Source organism: Gracilinanus agilis, chromosome 4 (genome assembly GCF_016433145.1).
Source record: "Gracilinanus agilis isolate LMUSP501 chromosome 4, AgileGrace, whole genome shotgun sequence".
Lineage (NCBI taxonomy): Eukaryota > Metazoa > Chordata > Mammalia > Didelphimorphia > Didelphidae > Gracilinanus > Gracilinanus agilis.
Window position 1 is genome coordinate 266915037 of NC_058133.1, and position 22520 is coordinate 266937556.

Below are 22520 nucleotides of genomic sequence, written 5' to 3' on the forward strand. Positions count from 1 at the left end.
TAGGCAAGAGGATGTCTTCAGATTCTGAATCTAATAGGCTGCCAGCAGATCCAAAGTCACTTAGTCCCTGGAATCTTTGGGCTTGTGTCCTGACTTACACTTTCATCAGTATTTGTATAAACTTAAACCTTCAATTTCTTTGCCTCCTCCACCCTTGAACTGGACTCTTCTGCACATGGTTTTTCCATCTGAATGGTGTTTTTTGCTAGGCTGCTGCTGCCCTCTGCAGGCTCCAGGGAAACCTGCAGGTTCACAATGTTATTCAGGTTAACCCTGAATGTTCCAAGGTCTCATAGGGGGTCAATTTTTACATGGTTGTAAAGGCTTTCAATTTTGAAAGTATCTTGGGAGTTAGAGGAGAACTTAGAAGGGATCAAGTCCAACTCCTTGTAACATGCAAGAATTCTCTTGACAACATCTGAGAGTAGCAGCCATTCACTATGTTTGTAAGCAACTTGTTTCAATGTTGAAGAACAAAATGATTTGAAAGCCTATGTTATGAACCTAAACATACTTCCTTCTAACTGCCATTTGTTGGTTCCAGTTCTACCCCTTTGAACTATATAAATCTCAGATTTCTTCTACTTCTTGGAAAAACAACAAAACAAAAATGCCTCCTCTGAATGCCTCTACTTCAACCTCATACAATCTAATTTCAGTAAGACAATTTCTTTCTCAGAAGTCACCAATAGCCTTCCCAATTCTCCAATCCATATACCATACTCCTCATTTACTTTGACCTATCCATGGCACTGGATAATAATGACACTAATTTCTTTTGGATATTTTCTCCTTCTTTGCTTTAAAGGTACTCTACTCTTTTAATGCTTTTCCTAGTCTTAACTGTTCCTTTTTCCTGTCTCATTCAGAGGCTCCTCTGCTTCTCTGGCCTTTGCCACTTTCTCGTTTCTCCTTTCTTTCTACGCTGAGGCAATATTATTTACTCCCATTGTTTTGACTACCCTCTCCACTTGGATGATTGCCAAATGTATATTTCTGAACCGTGACTTTCTTCTGAGCTCCACCAATCAGTAAACACTTATTAAGTGTTGGGCACTGTGTTAAGTATTGAGAGACAAGACAAAAAGAAACAGTCCTTGTCCTCAGGGAGCTCATATTTTATCTGGGGAGATATGTACATATAAGTATACAAGCACCTATCAAAATAAGTACAAGCAGTTTTAGAAGAAATGGCTCTGGCAGATGGAATGAGAGAAGGGGAGCAGATGGAGGCCAGGAAGAATTCTGAGAGGAAGAAGTGAGGAGAGAACACTTTCCAGGGTTTGAAGACAACACATACAACGGGAGATGGGGTGTCCTATGTGAGGAACAATAAGAAGGCTCGGCTGGCTGGATCTTAGAAGGCAGAGAAGGGATTATTGCAGGGGAGACTGGAAAAGTCGGTTAGGAAAGCTTTTATATGTCTAACAAGAATTTTATATTTGGTTTTAGATGCCATAGGGAGTCATGAGATTTAATCAACATGGGGAGTGACCATCAGACTTACACTTAAGGAAGATCACTTTCATAGCTTTGAGGAGAGCTGGGGTGGGAGAGGTCTCTGCAATGGGTGAGGAGAGAGATGGTGAAGGTGGAGGTCATGGAAGTTGCGGATGGAGGTGAGAGAGTCTGTGAAGGCAGAAATGTCAGGATTGGCAACTGACTGGATTGTGTGGAGCTGAGGATAAAACCAACATTGTGAATCTATGAATTGGAAGGATGGTGGCACTCTTGGCAGGAAAGTTCAGAAGAACGATGGGTTTGGAGGAAAAAGTAAGGACTTCTGTTTTGGACATCCTGAGTTGGATATGTCTATAGAACATTCAATTTGAAATATCTGATAGGCAGGTGGTGCAAAACTGGACCTCAGAAGTGAGACAAGGGCTGGAAAGAACTGGTAATAGTCTGCATAAAAATGATAATTAAACCCAAGGGAACTAATGAGATCACCAAGCAAAGTAGTGTTCAGGGAGAAAACAAGAGGGACCAAAACAGAATCTTACTCACAACTGGGGTCAGAACATGATCCAATGAAGGAGTGTTTAGATAGGTTAGATTTACAATTAAGAGATCATAGAAAACTTTGAAGAGAATAGTTTTAGTTGAGAGAGATGAGGTTGGAAGCCAGACTGCATGGGTTTGAAATGAGAGTAAATGGAAAGGAAGTAGGAGCAATGGGTAATGTGGTAGTCAGAGAAGCTAATTCAACCTGGGTTGAAATGAGAGGCAGTTTCTATGAAAAGGGAGGCGACAATCCCATTGTAGTTTGCTCTTGACAAAACTCATCAGGAGTACTGTGTTCAGTGATGGGTGCCAGTTTAAAACGCACATTGATAAGCAGTAGCATGTGCAAAAGAGGGCAACTAAGATCAAAGGTCTTTCGTTATTGGCAATATGAAGACTGGTTGAAAGAAATAACTGTATTTAGCCATAGTTATTTTAAATGTAATTTCTCTATCTCTTCCTGCTGAATTTTGTTGGTAATATACAGAAATGTGGATTATTTGTGTAGGTTTATTTCATATCCTGCAACATTGCTGAAGCTGTTAATGTTTTGATTAACTTTTTATTTGATTCTCTAGGTTTCTCTAAGTAAACCATCATATCAATTTGCAAAAAATGATAGCTTTGTTTCCTCATTGCTTATAGCTTACTCCTTTGATTACTTTTGTCTTACTGCTATAGCTAGCATTTCTAGTATAATACTGAATGGTAATAGTGATAATAGATATCCTTTCTTCCCCTCCAATCTTACTGGGAAGGCTTCTAGCTTACAGAAAATGCTTGCTCTTGGTTTTAGATAGCTATTACTTATCATTATTGAAAGCTTTATTTCTATGCTTTCTAGTGTTTTGCATCCCCCTCCAAAAAAAAAAAAAACAGAAATGGAGATTTTATTTTGTCAAAAGCTTTTTCTGCATTTGCATTGTATTTGCAAGGTTGTCTAGCAGAAGTAGTAGACTTGCTCTATTTGTAGATTTGTCCCCTGAGGGCAGTCAGGATCACTGGGTAGAAGTTAAAAAAGCAAATTTAAGCTTGTTATCATAAATGTTTAACAAAATGGTAGCTGTCCAAAAGTGCAATTTTGCTATCTTAAGAGGAGGTGAGTTTTTTTTTCCCCTTAAGACCTTCAAGCTGAGACTGACCACTTAGGTATGTCAAAGTGGGCATTCTTTTCGTATTATGGCTTGGACAAAGTGGCTAATGAAACATCTTCCAACTCTCAAACTGTGTTCAGCTGTAGAATGCTGTTTCTAATTTGGAGGAGATGATAGAGTCTAAAATACTTTTGAAGAGATGGGGAAATGAATGTATTTGTAGGTAGCATAACTAGTGATAGATTAGAGTTGAGACTGATATTGACATGGGCATTGTGCAGAGATGGCAGGGACCCTGTACCCCTTGACTCTGGTAGGCTGTGAGCAGGGGAATTCCCTTCCCCCTTCCTGCCCTTGAGACCCCCAAGGCAAGGACCATTGTCCTTGGAATTCCTTCGAGTTGAGATAGGCAAAGAGATACACCTCCAGGACACACCTGGACAGTCTAGGCCCTGAGGGTCTAGGACTGACCCTGCACCAACTGAGTGCCTGAGTGCAGGGAGTCAGGAACACACTACCAGAAAGGATATAAAAGGGCAAGAACTGGGGGACCCGGGGAGAGCCTCCCATGGCTGCTCCACTCATGCTGTCTTGCTGGCCATTAATCCTACCTTACTAATAAATCTTTCTTTTTTACTTTTAAGCTAAGTTTGGAGTCCTCTCATTCTTGAGAATGGTTTCCTTCCCGAACCCAGGGGTTCACCAATTTGCTCCCCTATAACAATATCACACCCACATCTCCATATCTCTTTAAACCTTCAAAACCAGCTTGTTCAAAACTGAGCTTATTAACTCTCTCCCCCCAAAAAACTGCTCCTCATTTAGACTTTACTATTTTTGCCCAATGTCATGTTAAAAATTTGCTATTATAGGGGCAGCTGGGTAGCTCAGTGGAGTGAGAGTCAGGCCTAGAGACAGGAGGTCCTAGGTTCAAACCCGGCCTCAGCCACTTCCCAGCTGTGTGACCCTGGGCAAGTCACTTGACCCCCATTGCCCACCCTTACCAATCTTCCACCTATGAGACAATACATCGAAGTACAAGGGTTTAAAAAAAAATCTTAAAAAAAAAATTTGCTATTATCTTCTAATTCCTTCCTCTCCCTCACTTCATGTTTAATCTTACTTGTTCTACCTTCTGCCAAACCATCCAAGTTTCACTGTTCCTCCTCTTCTAGAATAAATCCTTACTCTATCTCATGGATGAATGCAACAGCCTAATGAGGATTTCTCTACTCTTTGCCCTCTTCCAATTTCCCCTTTCCACTTATGTCAGACTAGTCTTTTGAAAGACCTAGTCTTGTTGCTCCTTTGCTCACATATCTTTGGTAGCTCCTAAGTGACATTCAAACTACTTTGCCTTCACTAGGGCACCATCCTACCTTTCTAACACTCCAACTGTAGCAGCTAGCTGGTGCAGTGGGTAGAGTGCTAGGCTTGGAGTTGGGAAGACCTGAGTTCAAATGTAGCCTCAAAAATTTACTAGCTGTGTGACCCTTTATCTGCCTTGGTTTCCTCAAATGTAAAATGGAGATAACAATAGTACCTATTTCCTAATGTTGTTACTCAGTCTCTTGAGTGGCACATAACAGGTGTTTAATCCTTGCTTGTTCTTTTCTCCTATCTTATATTATACTCTTCCCCCCCCCCCCCCAAATATGCTGTCTTGTGTCTCTGCTTCTGCACTGGTATACTACTCCCTATTCCTGGAATGTTTTCTTCCTATCTTTGCCTAAATTCTTATCCATCTTTTAAATTCCAATTTAACTGTTACTTTATTAATGAACTTTTTCTGGATCAGAAATCCCTCTTCCTTTTCAGCTTACTCATCACCCCAACTCCTTCTTTGCTTATGAAATGTTCCAATGATCATTTTGTTCCTCCTCTAATGCATTTGTGTGTTACTAAAGTCATCTGCACATGCGTCATATCTCCTCATTGTATTATTGTTACTACTCCATGAGGGAGCTATTATGTATCAACTAAACTTTGTAACTCTTTGTGCCTTGTTCAATGTTTTGCACACAGTGAGTACTTAAAATATTTGTTAAATTGAATTTCACGTTTCTTGTGCCTAAAAATGCTTTTACTTTCACATTTGACTGTCCTATGCAATCTGGCTAGCTATGACATACAATTTGTCAGAGTACCACTGGAAAAAAAGTGACCCTACCATGTGTAATTTCATTTTCACATCTGCTGATAAAGTAGTAGAGAGAAAATTTATATGTTGAAGTCACTTTCATGCATACATAATCCAGACTCGTGACTATTTAAAATAAAAAACAAAACATAAAACATATATACAAAATCTAATTTATTAGATTCCTGTGGATGCCTGAACCTTCTCCAGGAGACAAAAGTGGCTTAATTATTTCTACCCTTACCCATGGATGAGACAGCAAGAGAACCCAGCTGACACCCCCAACCAATCCTGTTATATCTGCTATAAACAGCCTTGGACATTTTTTCACCTTAAATAGCAAGAGTTTTCTGTGCATCTAGGGATTGGTTATTTTTGTTTGTTCTATCTAAAACAGCAGCCTGCTACATAAGAGAATGTACTTTTCAAGCTTATCTCTTCTAACTGCAAAGCTCAGCATAAGAGAGCAGCTGAGTTGATCAGCGTAAAGCTAGATATTTCCGTTTATCACACGGATCAGGATGGCTCCAGTGTGTTTACCTGGCAGGTACTTTTCCCGAGGACAGTCATTTGCTATGCAATTAACAGTCATGGCAATGCTCCAATAACATGTGCTGAGTATTTGAAATTGATTTGTGCTCCGTGTTGTATCATTTTTCTCTCTTTGGTAATCTATTCAAGTACTCGTTTTCCAGTAAAACTTTCCATAGCATATTAGTACTTAAGTATAAAGATAACCATATAAATTGCCTTTTTGGGTAATAATATGAATGTATGAACATATACATATTTTTTTTCATTGAGCTCTTTTCTTTTTAATCAATGTAGCCTCAGTGACAGTGTCTTCAAAGCCCTGAAAGAAACCTAATGCTGTTTCTTTTCTTCCAGTCCTCTCTTATATCAATGATGTTGTTGGCCACCTCAACCAACCAATCAGTCAATAAGCATTTATTTAGTTTCTGCTATGTACCATGCATTATGCTAGGTTCTGAGGATAAAAAGACAAAAAAGGTTAGATTTTTGCTGCCCTCAAGGAGTTTACATCTATCAAGGGAAAGAACCATGTATACATATAAGGCATATTGCAGATATGGGGGACAGTCAGAGCAGAGGCACAAAGGCAGGATGTGGAATGCTGTGCATAAGAAATGAATGCATGCATGAATAAAGTATTTATTAAATTCTGTGTGCAAAGTTCTGTGCTAAGCCCTGGGGACACAAATAGAAATGGGAGACAGCTCCAGTTCTCAAGAAACTCCCATTCTAATTGGGGAGACAACATAAATGGAGATTGCAGCTGTAGTCAGATGGAAAAGTCCCAGAGACCTTAGAATATAGCAGCAAAGTAAATAGTGATGCCTCTTTTTTAAATTGATATTTTTTGTTTTTGTTTTTATTTTTTAACACCATATTATTCTTTCTTGTAAGCGAAAAATCCCATAAAACCAAAACCTCAAATAATATGGCCAAACAACAAGTGATAAATCATGTTTTCATCCTTATTTCTACTCCAACAGTTCTTTCTCTGGAGGTGGATAACGTTCTTTTTCAAAAGTCCCTCAGAATTGTCCTGGATCATTGTATTGCTGTTAGTAGCAAAGTCTGTTACATTTGATTGTTCCTCAATATTGTAGTTACTGTGTATAATGTTCTCTTGGTTCTATTTATCTTACTTTGCATCACTTCACAAAGGTCTTTCCAGTTCTTTCTGAAATCATCCTGCATAATCTATCACCATCATATACCACAATTTGTTTAGCCATTCCCTAAATGAGGGACATCCCTTTAGTTTCCAATTCTTTGCTACCACAAAAAGAACAGTTATAAATATTTTCCTATTTTTCTTAATCTTTTTGGGATACAGACCTAATAGTGGTATTGCTGGTTCAAAGAGCATGCACTCTTTTATAGCCCTTTGGGCATAATTCCAAATTTCCCTCCAGAATGATTGGATCAGTTCAAAACTCCACCAGTAGTGTATTAGAGTCCCAATTTTGCCCCATCCCCTCTAACATTTATCATTTTCCTTTACTGTCATATTGGCCAATCTGATAGGTGTGAAGTGGTACCTCAGAGTTGTTTTGCATTTCTCTGATCAAGTAAGATTTAGAACATTTTTTCATGTGATTATTGATAGCTTTGATTTCTTCATCTGAAAACTGCCTGTTCATATGCCTTGACCAATTGCGGAATAATTTGGATTCTTATCAATTTGACTTAATTCTTCATATATTTGAGAAATGAGACCTTTATCAGATAAATTTCTTATAATCCCCCCCCCCAGTTTGTTAATTTCCCTTCCAATCTTGGTTGCAATGATTTTGTTTGTATAAGACTTTTAAAATTTAATGTAATCAAAATTATTCATTTTACATCTTAAAATGTTCTCTCTCTCTTGTTCGGTTATAAATTCTTCCCTTCTCCATAGATCTGACAGATAAACTGTTTCTATGTTCCCCAAATTTACTTATAATATCATTCTTTATGTTTAAATCATACACCCATCTTGACTGTATCTTTGTATATAGGGTGTGAGACACTGATCTAAACCTAATATTTGCCGTACTATTTTCCAATTTCCCTAGCAGTTTTTGTCAAATAGTGAGGTCTTATCCCTAAAGCTAGAATCTTTGGGTTTATCAAATACCAGATTGATCCTTTTGATGCCTCTTTAATGTCATTTACACTGACAAAATGATATCACTTCTTTGTTTTGAACCACTTGATAGTGCCAAGGACTTTGGTGACAAGAACTTTCCTTGGTCTCCAGGGGCTGCTTCCCAGGATGATGGCTGTTGGGGCTGGGCTGGAAGCATTGCCATTCCCAGGGCTCTTAGGCTCAGGATCCTGGGCTGACAGGAGATGGTGGTCAGGGCTGGGCTTGCCTGGCACATTGCCTCCTGTCTCTCAGCTAGGTTGGCTTGTCTGTCTTCTGTATGGCAGCTGGTGGGGATGTCCCTTTCTTCACGGGAGTTGCTTCTATGGAAAGTGGCATGAGGGCTGGGGTGGAAATAGAACCAGTGGTTTGGAAGGTGCTCCTGTGCCTCTCTGACTTTGACGGTAGTCTGCCCCTTCTCCTCTCACTTCTCTCTATCGCTGGTGATTTAGGATGGTGAGGTCCCTTTTACACAGTGATCTTTCCCTTCAGTGATGGCTGTGGGAGCTCAGTTGGAAGTAGGTCTGGTAGTTTGAAGGGCACTGCTATTCCTAAGGCTTTTGGACTCAGGGTATTGGGCTATCTCCATTAGGGTTATAAAGTTTACTGATGATCTCACAGGAAACCATTTCAACAGAACTTTCAGTTCCAAGGAGAAATTCCTTAGTCTCTAGTGTAGTAAGCTAGGGGTAGGGACATGACCAAGTTGCCAGCTCCTTTGCATGTTGGCTTCTGAGTCTTCCTTTCCCTTCAGGGACCCAAAGATTGTCTGTAAGAAGGTCAATCTGACCAGACTGAAGAGTGTTTGTTGGGAAGTAAAGTGCAAAAAGTCAGGGAAGGTCATGTTTTCAAGGGCTTTAAATGCTAAACATAGTTTATATTTTATCCAAAGTGGTAACAGGGGGCCCACTAGTATTTTCTGAGCAAGGGACTGATACGGTCAGACCTATATTTTAAACATATCATATGGAGAATTGTGTGGACTAATGGACTGGGGAGAGATCAAAGAAAGGGGATCAATTGGGAAGCCAATAAAATAATCCTGATGAAAGGTGATGATAGTGTGAACTAGAATGGTGGCTATGAGAATAGAGAGAAGGGGCCAGATGAGAGAAATGTTGTGGAAGAATAGATTGTGAAACTAAATGGCTATGTGGATTGGGATATTTTGAAGATGATTCTGAGGTTGTGAACCTGGGTCATTACAAAGATGATGAAATGAACGGATTTGAGGGAAAAGATAATGTGGACAAATTGAGTTTGGGATGCTTGCGCAATGTTCAGTCTGAAATGTCCAACATATAGTTTGGTCATGCAGAACCGGTGATGAGCTCAGGAGAGAGAAGAGAGCAAGATACACATATTTAGGAGTCATCATATAAAAGAGTTAACAAGGTGACCAAGAGTGACAGAGACTTGGGGTATGATCACATTTAGTGGATGTACTTATAGATCCAGCAAAGGTTACTACAAAGAAGTAGCCAGACAGGGAACAAGAGAATCAAAAGAGAGTACAACATAAACCCAGAAAGAAGAGGGTGTCTAGGAGAAGCACTGAACAATGCAAAATGTTGTGGAAAGGCCAAAAAGACAAGGATTGAGAAAGCTCCTTGGGGAAAAAAAAAGAAAGCTCATTGGATTTGGCAAATAAGAGGTCACCTCTAACTTTGGAGAGTGAATTGTAAAGTGAGTGAGAAGAGAAGAGGCAATGAAAAACACTGCTTTTTCTAGGAATCTGTGAAAAGGGATAATGGCTTGAGGGGGTGGTCATAACGGGGACACTGTACTCTTGCTTTTCCTCAGGGAATTGCAGAATACTGGAATTTTTGAGCTTGAAAGAAGCAAGCCTCCTCATTGTAGATATTTTCCAGGGCTCAAGGCTTGGTCTTCCCACTCAAATAATCATTCCCTCTTGTCCTCACTCTGGAGAGGTGCTTATGCAGCCTCACGGTTTCAATTATTATTGCTATAGATCATATTATCTTCTTCTCCATCTTCCTACAGCATATATTATAGGGATCTCAGTACAAGAGGAGCTTCCTTAATGATGCTAGCAATCCCAAGTAAGAATGTATGATCCCTCAAAACAGTGCCACAGGAAATGATGAAAGTGTGGTTACACTTTTAGTAGGGTATATAGTTTAGTATAGTATATAAATATATATAGTATGTAGTTTAAACTATACTATAGCATATTTTAGTATCATATTATGCCCAATCTCACGTAGTAGTTTTTAAGAAAAAAAATTAAGTTTATTTTTGGCACTCTGTGTTCATTTGTACAGCTGTAGGACTTGTTTATCTTATTGTTTTGCTTCTGTTTTGTTTACTTCATTTCATACTTTTTTTTGCACATTTTTTTGAATTTTCTATATTTGTCCCTCATGGAATAATAAAATTCCATTGCATTGCACTACTATAATTTGTTCAATCATTCTCCAATCATTTGGCCCACTGTCTTTTTCAATTTATAAGTAGCTATAGTATTTTAAAATAGAGATCAGTATTTTCTTGTTGTCAGTATATTCTTTGGGTATAAATTAGAGATAGGATTTCTGAGTCAGAGTATAGGCAATTTTGTAACTTTGTGTGTGTGTGTGTGTGTGTGTGTGTGTGTGTGTGTGTGTGTGTGTNATTTTGTAACTGTGTGTGTGTGTGTGTGTGTGTGTGTGTGTGTGTGTGTGTGTGTGTGTAAGCAGGTATACATAATTTCTGAATCAAAACCTCCATTTCATACTCCTTTTGCCTTCTATCTTTATTTAGGTCCATATAGTCTACTCCTGGTAGAGGGTATTTCCACTTACCAATCTTAATCATACTGAAAACCAGGCAGTTCTAAAACTGAGCCCATTTTCCCTCACACCTTCCAAACTCCTCCTCCATTACTATCAACAGCCTTATAGTCTTCTGTGTGTACCAAGTTTCTAACTTTGCTATCTTCTCCAAACACCTCTTGTCTGCTAGACAGATCTGGGTTGTTATTAAGTAAGTGAGTATTCTCTCCACTCTATTTCTAGGGTCTTCCTTTCCTGTTCTAATGCTACAGCCTTTCGTTTGGAACTTAAGGTCTATGTATTTTGACAGATGTAAGTCTTGTTCTTGGCTCCCTTGCTTTTAGCCTGTTTCCTTTCCTCACATGAATTTTACTCTGTCCAGCAGCAAGAAACATCTTCCAAGTGCCATTTCAATCACACTACTCCCATCAGAAGCCTACAATAGTTCCTAATTACTATACATATCAAATTAGAACTCCTCATTATTTGCCAGGCTGTCTGCCTTCCCTAGATAGTCTCATTTCCCACTCTTCTGCTCTGCTCAAACAACTTATTCATTTTCCCTGCAAATGACATGGCTGCTTCTCAGTCACCGTACAGATGATGTAGTTTCTTTCTATTCTGGTATATTTCCCTTTTCCCCATGAGGTTAATAAACACATTGATGATGGGTATGATGTCTCTCATCAGACTAAGAATTCCCTGAAGGTGAATAGCATAGAAGGGATGCTTCCTCAGGGACTCTAGCAATCCTAAGGAAGAGGAAGAGGAAGAGGATGACCTAGACCTTGTGAGTCTAGAATGGCTGCCTTGAAGCTTCCTTCTAGGGCACAGACCATCTCTAGCAGCAGCAGTAAAGAGATGAACCTTAGGGAAACTAGGAGCAGCTTGACAAAACCTGGGGCAAGATACCTAGGAAATGTTCATCCACATAAGGAATATTTACTTCTTTATTAGAAATCTATTTTCCTATTTTTACTAGAAAACTAGTTTCCATGGGAACTCAGATGAAAATGGGAGCCCACAGCTAACTCACTGGCCTGTCAAAGGTCTGGTAAATAATTTCTGCAAGGCTACAGGCTCAGGGCTGAGTGGTTCTGGAGGGTGGCTCAATGAGCCTCTTATAGGCTTTCTGCCCTCTTCATGCCTGGCTTGTATAGACCCAGATGGGATAGTGTTCTTCATATCCAAAATAAGTTTGTGCACTGGTATCTTCTACTAAAAAAGATTCACCACACAACATCTGACACAAACTTCTATTTCTAAAGACATATGGGCACTTCATCACCATAATCTCATTCATCTTTAGTAAATATCAGGAGGCCAATGCCAATTCTCCTCATTTTACAAATGAGGAAGTTCCATACAATCCTGCATTTAGAAATGGCATTGATAATATAGAGTTAAATGGTCAAAAGATTAGTCATATACAATATGAGGCCTGGCTGAGGGAACTGTGAATGCTGAGCCTGAAGAAGGAAGCCATGACTGTCTACCTATTTATGGGGCTGTCAGGCAGAAGAGGAATTAGACTCATCTTGCTTCATACCAGAGGCAGAACTGGGAACAAGAAGTGGCTACTGTAGACAAGATGCTTTTGTTTAGAGGTAAGAAAATTGCTTTTTCACAATTAGAAGCATCCAAAATGAAATGGGCTGTTGCAGAAATGAGCAGTCAGTTGTCCCTTAACAGAGCTCTTTAAAGAGAGGTTGGATGATCAGAAACGATGAGGAGGAGGAGGGGTTGGACTAGATGGCCCGTCCAACTCTGAAATACTGGGATTCATAATGATCCAGTTCAACCTCCATCTCCTTCATAAAGAATTCCCTGACTTTAGTCCACACAGTGATTGCATTCTCCTCTAAACTCCCATTTTATTTCTGGTCTGTATTAGTCATCTGTCACTTGAAATATACTCTCCTTTTAGTTAACTTACATTAGTCTTATATGTCCAACAAGAAGAGAAACTTTTAAGTCAGAGGCTATATCTCATCTTCTTTGTATTGTCAATTCTACTAAGAACAGTCTAGGACAGTGATGGCATACCTTTTAGAGATCTTAGAGACCGAGTGCCCAAACTGTAACCCTCACACTGCATGTGAACTGCCCCCTTACCCCAGAGAGGGAAGGGGAGAAGTACTCCCTTTGGGCTGTTGGTCAGAGGGGCAGGTGATGTGAGAAATGTCCTCATGAATGCATGGAGAACGGGGGTGGGGGAGCAGCCTCCTCTGGAATACTCTGGCAGATGTGCCATAGGTTCACCAACATGGGTCTAGGATCAGAGTATAAACTTAACCGATATTTGACTGGCCAATAATTTGGTTGGTGGTAGAAATGGCCTTAGCAGCTGGAGATTTGGTATCATAGTATCATCTATGCTAAGATTCCCCCTCCTTCTTTCCTCTCACTTATAAAAAATGCTTATTTTTCAGAGATTCATAGGTTAAAGCTGGAAGAATCTGTAAAGAATATCTAATCTAATCTAGTCCTTCATTTTGATGAGACAGATACATTTATATATAGAGGGATAGTAACTTGCCACACAACTAGCCAGGGGTAAAGCCAGGAATAGAACACAGGCCCCTGAGTATCAGGTCAGTGTTCTTTCCACTATGCCTTGGAATTTTAGAAACCATATTTTACACTGCACTCAGTGAGAATACATTACTCTGCTTGCCTGAAGTCAGTAAGATGAAACACTGTCTGGTTGCTGCCTGTGAGGTTCAACATCTCCTGTATTTATGTTACAGCAAAAGGTTTTGTGTAAGTCTTTGGGGGTAGGAATCTCATCTTTTCTAGGCCCAGAAAAGTTTATATTTTCCATTCTTCCCCATCCCTGTCCCCTTCTGCTATCTTTGTCTTTGTGCTACCTGCCTGGATCAAACATGCTCCAGAGTTTTCCTCTAAGCTTAGGTTGGCATGAAAAATAAATGTCAATAGAAAGGAAAAACAAAATGACTACAATTTCTCTTAATCTCACTAACTGCTACCTTCCCATTAGGATCCTCAGGCATTGCTTCCTTTAGCCCAGCCTGATTTAATGACCAGAAAATCTCCTTATTTTCATGGCCATGTTAAAGATAATCAATAACCAAGCAGTAACCAATAAAGATATGAAGTTTGTAAAAGGAGCTGCTACATCAAGACTAGAGTAACACTGTGGTACAATCATCTGGGTTGAAATTTAGAAATATCCTGGAGAAATAAAGTTTCTTGTATTTATGGCTATACCGACAGGACAAGGCTTCTAGCTTAGTGAAAATAAGGAAGAATTAGAAGAAAAGTGTGATTCCAGCCACCAGAATGGTACAGAAGAATTGATCAGAAACAGAGGCAGCTGAACAGTGGTGTTGGAATGACCACAATTTTGCTAAACTGGTACCTGAGACCAGAGTAAAATGACTTTAGTGGGGAAATCTGAGGAGATGGACTCTTCTGGCAGCAGACGCTGGAGGGAAAATCAAATAAACTAAAACAATAGAAGCATAGGGATCAAAGAAGGCTGGAAGTGCTGACATCTAGTGATAAGTGAAAGAGAAGGAAATTTTTTTTTTCATTTATTGCTTGAGGTGGAATGCTGCAAATGGGCAAAGAATGAGAAGCAAAAAGGATCTAAGGATAAAGGAGAGGGACTTGAGAGTGGCATCAAGCACATGGGATTATAGAGCAAAGTGAGAAGGGAGGGGAGAGGATGAGAGGAATAAACACAGTAGGGAAAGAAAAAGAAAATTTCCTATGAAGTTAAGATAAACAATGCAGATTTGACTAAGTACACAAGGAATAGGAGGTCACTGAATGAAGCATGAAGCCCTTAAGAGATAAGCATTAAGAGGATTTATTGACAGAAGTAGTAAGCACCATTTAAAAAAAACCTTAAACGAATCCATTGCCTCAGTATTCACAAAGGGAAGATGAGAGACAGATGCCAGAAGCAGGCACAGACTTCCCAAAGGACAAGGATAAATGTACAGGAAATCAGAAGCGATCCAGGACAGGTGATTAAAAAAAGTGAACCTCTACAGGCTGACAAAGCTTCAGTTGCCTAAGGTCCTGCTAGAATTGGAAAGGACAAGAAAAAATCAGCATGCAGCAGACCCGTTTCAAACTTTGTGGCTATGGTTAGGCCTGGAACACCAGGGAGAGAGAGACAAGACATTACCAACAAGGCAGAATTAAGGTTGTTTTCAATCCCAGAAACTTTGCTCTCCTATTCAGGAGGCAGTTCTGCCTTGTCCTTTACTATGTTACAAATCCAAAAGAAATGCTTGGAGGTCAGGGGAAGTTTCTCACCAGTGACAAGGACATCTTTCAACTAACTTGGCTTCTAACTTTGTAAAACTAAGGTCTCTTCATAGCTAATCAGTCAGTCAGGTTGACTAGCAGGTTGGTTCCATTTTACATAGTTCATTTCTCACCTCTTGAAGATGCTTTTAAATTCTAAATCCACAGATGCCTTCTTAACTCACACATTTGTTGTTTAGTCATGCAACCTCATTGCAACCTCATTTGAGTTTTCTTGGCAAAGATAGTAGAGTGGTTTGCCATTTCCTTCTCCAGCTTATTTGACGAATGAGGAAACTGTGGCAAACACGGTTAAGTGACTTGCTCATGGTCACATAGCTAGTATCTGAAGCTGGATTTTAACTCAAGAAGATGAGTCTTCCTGGCTTCAGGTCCAGTATTCTATTCACTGTGACACTTAAGTGTCCAATTCACAAATACTTCTCAAATCACAGTTTTGCCTATATTCTGGTTCTGCTCCTTTCTCAGACTTAGAAAGGGTGGGACTTTGAAAAACCAGGAATCTTGCTTGGGTTGGAGGTAAATACTGAACTGATTCCCACAACTGTCTGTTCTATTGAGTCTGTCTGTATATGGGCAACAAGTACTAGGCTCTAAGAACCAATCTTATCTATAGCTAGAATATGATCACCCTGACTTTTCCTAAGATCTTCAAAGCTGTAAGTGCCTAAACAAAACATCAATTTCCAAAGTGAGATATTATGTTGAATGAAATGACTAAAAAAAGTGAAGATGGTTAGGGAATTTACAGCAATTTGTTTTTTTTTTTTAATTTTACCAATGTCCTTTGCATCACATTCATTTCAGAGTACCTTCTTTTCCTACCTAACAAGATGAAAAAACAAGCAAGCAAAAAAGCAACAATAACAACAAAAACCAGTGAAACGAATGCATTACTCATGCCTGATAATCCATGTCACAGTCCATACCTTCACTTCTTCAATTAAAGGATGGAGGTATATTTTCTCATCTTTTCTCAAGGACCAAGCTTCGAGTCATAGGAATCCCACCCCTGCCTTACACATCCCAATTGAAAGGTTGCTTTTGCTTACATACACAAATATATGATGAAGGGGATCCCTGTGGCTACCTTCTGTTTTGCTCAATAACCCTGGATGAGGGTGACCCATATAAACACTGCCAGATTTGAGAGGCTTCCAAAGGGTAGGCAGGGATGCTATATGCCCTATCTCCATAGGCTTCTTCCTTCCAAATTGTCACCCATGAATTCACAGCATTTTGATAACTAGAGCATTATGAGGAAGTGGGCGGAGGCCCTCATAGCACTCTTATGGTTGACATATGTTTGTTCTAGTTTTCTCTTGGTCTAAAGGCTCTGTACATCCCAGTTATACATCCTTATCTGGTTATTCTTTTTTTAAAAAAAAAAACTCTCACTTTCCGTCTTAGAATCAATACTGTGCATTGGTTCTAAGGCAGAAGAGTGGTAAGGGTAGGCAATGGGGGTCAAGTCACTTGCCCAGGGTCACACAGCTGGGAAGTATCTGAGGCTAGATTTGAACCCAGGACCTCCCATCTCTTGGCTTGGCTCTCAATCCACTGAGTTACCCAACTGCCCCCTGGTTATTCTTAAAAATATGGGTTTTTGTAATCTCCACTTTACAGCTTCTCAAGTCTTCTATATTGTGTTGCCTAACACAATAAAATTTCAACTTTTTCTTCTTCATCACATTCTTTCCTCTAAACTTCATGCCAAGGATTTCTATTTCAGGAAAAATTTCCTTTTTAGTCATAATTATTCTCTAACCCATCAATATTATATATTTCTCCACTCACAATTTGTTTTTGGTGATTATTATTTTATATGTATGCCTTTTTGCTGTCTTCTCTATCTTGTTGGATTGTAAACCATTTGAAGGTAAAGACTGTATCTATTCTTTCAAAGTGTTGCTCTAGCCCCTGATATATACTCTAAGGTTATGCTTGCTTATTGACTAAGAAAATTTAACAGTTAAGGCTGTATTTCCTTTTCTGCTCTAAGCTTGGAAACTATTTGGGTTAAAAATAATTTCCTAACTCATTTGTGTATCTTGCCTAATAAGGTTGTTATTTGTTTTGTGGTTTAAGGTTGTTTTCACTTGGCAAGAATAAGTCCACAGAAATATTTACCATAAGCAAAAACAACTCAAAAGACTGACAAAAATGACATAACCATCCATTAACTGATTAGCATAGTAAGCAACCAGTTCAAAATGATCAAATGAGAGCTGATTCCCAGGAAGCATGGGACATGCTTTTTGGAGGCCCTTTAGGAGAGATTCCCTAGGGACAGAAAGATCCTTGAGGACTTCATAGTGAGAAACTAAGTTTGCCAAATGATAAATGATGATGAGTCTTAAAAAATATTTTAAAATTTTACTCACTTGATTCCTTTCCCCATAATTTGTTTTTATGCCAGCTCCTACAATGAGTGCTATCCCACTACCTTGAGCTTGCCTAACAGTGGCAGCATCGTTAGCAGCAGAAAGTGACAATTTATTGAGTGGGAACTTTTGTTCTACTTGCTGCTCTACCTTGGAGGAGAAGTGCAAGAACCTGTGAGCAACAAAGTCTCCTGGAATCCTGCCCTGCCACTGAGATTCCTTATTTTGCATATGCTTTCAATTTAGTTCTAAGCAGCCTGGGGTGCATATCTGAGGGGGAGAGGCAGCATTTTTATAAATCCCAGTTTCCTCAGATATAAAAAGAGAAGGGTAGAGTAAACGATATTTAAGGTCTATTCCAGCTCTAAAATATAATTCTAGGTTTCAAAGGGGTCTTTCTCCCCCTGCCCCCAATATCTGACCCTGCATCACCACACTAGTATTTGATGTCACTTGTAAGAGCTCTTATTATGGCAATTCCTTTCTTCTTCTCCAAGGAAACCAATCCTGTTAACCTGCCCAGGGGCAGATGGAACTCTTTCATTTTCAGAGAAAATCAGGGACCCACAGCAAAACTCATTCTTGCTTTACTCAAAAGAGCCCAGGAAGTGTGTATGCCACACAAATTAGAGACCAATGCAGTGGCAGTTATTCATACATTAATAACAGGGAAGCATAAATTTATATTGTTATTTTAATATTATATTATTTGTACTGATTGTATGTGTTAGATAGCAGGGTCTCTAGTTCTTTGGGGGAACTAAGTGATTTTATAAATTACTAGAAGAAACAAAAGATGTTATTTCAGTGAGAACATGAGCCCTATATAGACTCAGTCAGGTACCAACTTTGGTAAAGATAAAATCAAAAGACAAACAGCCAAATTACCTTTGCAGCTGAAGTTCTTTTAAATCAGGGGTTCTTAATAACCTAGAAGCCCATGAAGAGCTATGGATAAATTTTAGGGAATGTGAATTTTTAATATTTTGATAATTGTACTTCAATGTAATTGGATTAGTTTATAATTTTATCTCTTTTATGCATTTATAAAGATTATTCTTAGGAGTCCTCATAGACTTCAGATTGTCAAAAGGGGTCCATGACATAAAAAAAGGTTAAATGCCTCTCCTTTAACTGCTGAAAACAATTACAGGTAAATATCAATAGACCTATCAAACTTGTAAGTCTTCCTTTTTAGGCTGAATATTATATCCAGCTATCCTTCTACCAGTCAGGCTATATTCCTGCCATCTTTTTTCATTAGCCCTGCCACTGCAGGCATATCCCTTTTTACTGGTTTGCTCCCTCTTGCTTTGGGAATATTAATAAAATCAATTCAACCATGATGTCTCTTCAAGATGTTAACTGACTATGCTATTGCTCTACTCACCATTTATGTGACTTCTGAGCCCAAAATACACTTTCCCCTGATTGCCATTCTCATATATATACTATTTCCCAAACTTCTTGAAGGCAAGGACTGTGTCACTTTTTTATTTCAATCCCTAGTGCTTATCATAGTGCCTGGCATACAATAAGAACTTAATAAGTTTCATCATTCATTCATTCATTCATTCATTCATTCATTCATTCATTCATGTTCTCTTGAGGTTCTTCCCAACCCCTAAGTACAATGGAGAAGGAATCAGGAATGAGAAATAAGGGTTGATTTTCCTTTGCCAGGGAGAACACTGAGAAATAATACCTAATGATGATATTCTCACTGTGTTAACAGTTTCTTCTACAATAAGCTTTCCAATAAGCTTTCTTTTACAATAAGCCAACCAAACAGCAGGCTCTCAGTAGAATCAAGGGTCACATACTTTCTTATGAAGAAATATCACAGCATCTTTCATTAAAGGAGATCCTTACCTCATTTGCTGTGTTGTGTGTTCCAACTATTCGGATGAAGGATGCAGGCTGTTTGTCAAAAGTTATAGTTTGCCAGGATCTATGAAAGAAAGCACAAGGATATGCCAGGTTAACCAGGCAGAAAGTTAACATCTCTAATTTGAACATCTCTGGACTGTACAATATTTTGCTGTTCGGTTGTGCCTGATACTTTGTGAAGCCATTTGGGGTTTTCTTGGCAAAGATACTGGAGCAGTATGCTGTTTCCTTCTCCACTTCATTTTACAGATGAGGAACCTGAGGCAATCAGGATGAAGCAACTTGCCCAGGGTCACACAGCTAGCTAGTAAGTGCGCGAGGCCAAACTTGAACTCAAGTCTTCCTGACTCCAGGCCTGATCCTCTATCCCTGACCACCTACCTGACCTGGGCAATATGGGAATTTGCCAAAAGAAAATTAAAGATATTCTTTACTTGTAGGAGCTCCTGGTCTTGACATGGTTCCCTATTCAAGGAGTCTATGACATACAGGCAAATTCTTTCAAAACAATTTATGAGAGCATGAATAAATATGGCTCAGACCAGTGCCAAGGATACACAAAATCAAGAAGGTGGTCAGGGTTATGGTTAAGGTTAAGGCTAAGCAAGAAAAGGTCTTGGAGCAGGAGAGTGCTGAGTCAGGGTTCTGAAGAGCATTTAGGAACAGGAGTCAGTGGAGGGGAAGGAGTCGAAGATGTCCTTTCCCTGATGGAGCTGTGATTTATTCACTGCCATCTGGAAAATTGTCTCTAAGGTCAATATGTTATGTGCCCATCAAAAAAGATTTCAAGTAAAGCATGGCAATCTTAGCACCCAAGAACAGAAGGAATTTCTCCAAGAACTGAGATCCTCTTTTCATTGGACTAGAAAAAGAAAATATTTGCCTTTCCTGCTGCTGCCTCTCTCCCTGCTCCCCTCTCCTGATATACTTTGAGGACTTGCCAGTTTCTAGGTGGTCTGGGAGAGTGTCTCTAACATTTTAGAGAGAGTTATATGAGGTGTGGTCAGGGTCATATTGACCATCTGCTTCAAATCCCACAGTGTGGATTCTAAACCAATATCTTCCTCACATTCTTCATTACATCTGACTCCAAAGCAAGGTTCTTATCAGCATACATTAGAACAAAGAGTGGCACCCACAACTGTATGACTCTGATAATATTTTCTGTTAGAAATGTGAAAAGTTCACAGTTGTTCCAGACCCTCCTCTGCTTACACAGTGGAAATGCCAGTTGCTGGGAAGCTGTTTCCTGTAATTGTCTGATGATAAAATGATGCTACCAAACAAAATACATTTATTCATGGGGGGATCCCCTCTCTCAGCTTCAGCTGCTCAGTCTTTCATTATAAACATCCTTTGAGATTAATTCATTGGTCCCCTGAAAGTCATTAAAGGCATTAGCACCATCCTAAGTGGGAAATCCATGGTTTTGAACCCAGGACATCAACCTTACAAGAATTCTCTTGCTCACAGATAAAGATGATGCTATTTCAACACCCACAGTGTATATGTCTTATGGGATAATCTTGCCTGGTCTTCTATGTAACTGATATGGAACAAAATGAAACTAACAGAACCATATGAGGTTCAAATTCTTGCATCAATAGGTTTCAGAATCAACCACACTAGATTTACAGTGGATAAATTGATACCTTTTCCTCCAAATGGTGTCAGGGAAAGTTTTTGAGGACCATTCCACAGTTATAAATGATCATGTAACACTTCTCTTTCTTTCTACTATGGAACCAGCTAATGACAAGACATAAATGAAAAAGATTTGTAACAATCATTTAGTTCAATCCATTCAGATATTTCAAAGTTGAAGAGAGCCTTAGAATTCAGTTGGTCCTCATAACAGGAAAAAAAGTAGTCTCATTTTGTGGGGGAGAGGGCAGAGAAAGCGGGAAAAGGACCTTTACTTCCAAATCTGGGTGAAGGTTTCTGTCCAGTTACTTTCTCAGAAGAACCCAGCAGTAAAGGTAATAATTGATCACTTCTAAAAGAGCCAGTAGAGATCATTTGTTAAACTTCCTAATCTTATATATGAGCAAACTGAGGGGCAGAAAAAAAAAATGAGTCGCTCAAGGTCATATAGCTAGTGAGTGGAAGATTTGAGATGAGAACTCGGGTTTCTAACGCCCAGTACATTACTCTTTCTATTACTCCACACTCCCTTCTCCCCATGTACCAAGAGTGCCAGAGTTCCAATCCAAAACTGCCTCTAGAAGTGAGTTCAAGCCGTTTAGTTTTTCTAGGTTTCACTGTCCCCATCTGTAAAACGAGTAGATTGGACTAGGCTGACCCTTAAGGTCCTTTCCAACTTTATATCTATGATTCCCTGCAAACCTTGGCAGCTCTTCCTTTTGCTTGTGCTTAGGGAAGTGGGGCTGATAGTAAAGCACACTGAACAGGAAGGTGCATTCCAAGAGTAATAAGATCAGAAGGTCTCAATTTAATAGCAGTCTTCCATTACACTGCATTAATATATAATCACATTAGAGTTCATTTTCACTAACACAGCCTGAAAGTTGAATATGTGATTTCACTTTCAGCAAAACTAGATACTACCCTCAATACTAAAGTGTCAGTATGATGGAAGAGCAGTTAATATAGGGTAATGAACAGCTTTCCCTCTCCCTAAAGTCAGATTCTATTTTTTCTGAACTTCTTCAAAATAACTTCAAATGTTGCTCAAGGGAGATAGAGTGGTATTAGGATGGCTATCTCCACATCAGAAGTATACATCTGTAAACATGCAAAGGGCTCTGTCCTTGCTGGTATTTCATGTAGTTTGGAAACTGCCATTAAAATATAGTCTACACAAATACTTGGATGCAATTTAAAAATGGATTTATAGCTATTCCATTAAGTGCAGTACCCTTGTTAGGGATGGCATGGTATATATATTCCTCCTTACCTAGAATTTGGAGCTTATCTTATTGGTAAAATTGCCAGATATGGAAATAAGGATAGTTAGATATCTATCCCTTTTGTATAGAAGCAATATTAATTCAATGAATGGGGAGGAAGGAGTCTTGAACTTTGGGATGAGGGAGAGGGAATTATAATAATCTCCCTCCCTTTACCACCCCGCCTAACTGCCCAGGGAACTTCTCAGTTCCATTAATTTATTTCCCATTGACTAAACAAATGCAAATGATTTCATCATGTGGTAGGAAAAGTTCTGGATGTGGTGTCAAGAAACTTTGCTACTAGGAAGCTGGGTGATTTTGATCCAGTTACTTTTTTTCTGAGTTATACAGTCTTTACTATAAA

General features: G+C 39.2%; 1 protein-coding gene across 1 annotated transcript in view; it reads right to left on the reverse strand.

Annotated features, from left to right (window-relative positions):
* The window catches only part of BTBD9 (BTB domain containing 9), a 453032-nt gene that overhangs the window by 16264 nt on the left and 414248 nt on the right, over nt 1-22520 (reverse strand). The window contains exon 9 of the mRNA XM_044674379.1: nt 19227-19305. Coding sequence (XP_044530314.1) covers nt 19227-19305 — 79 coding nt within the window. The remainder of the gene's footprint in view (nt 1-19226; nt 19306-22520) is intronic.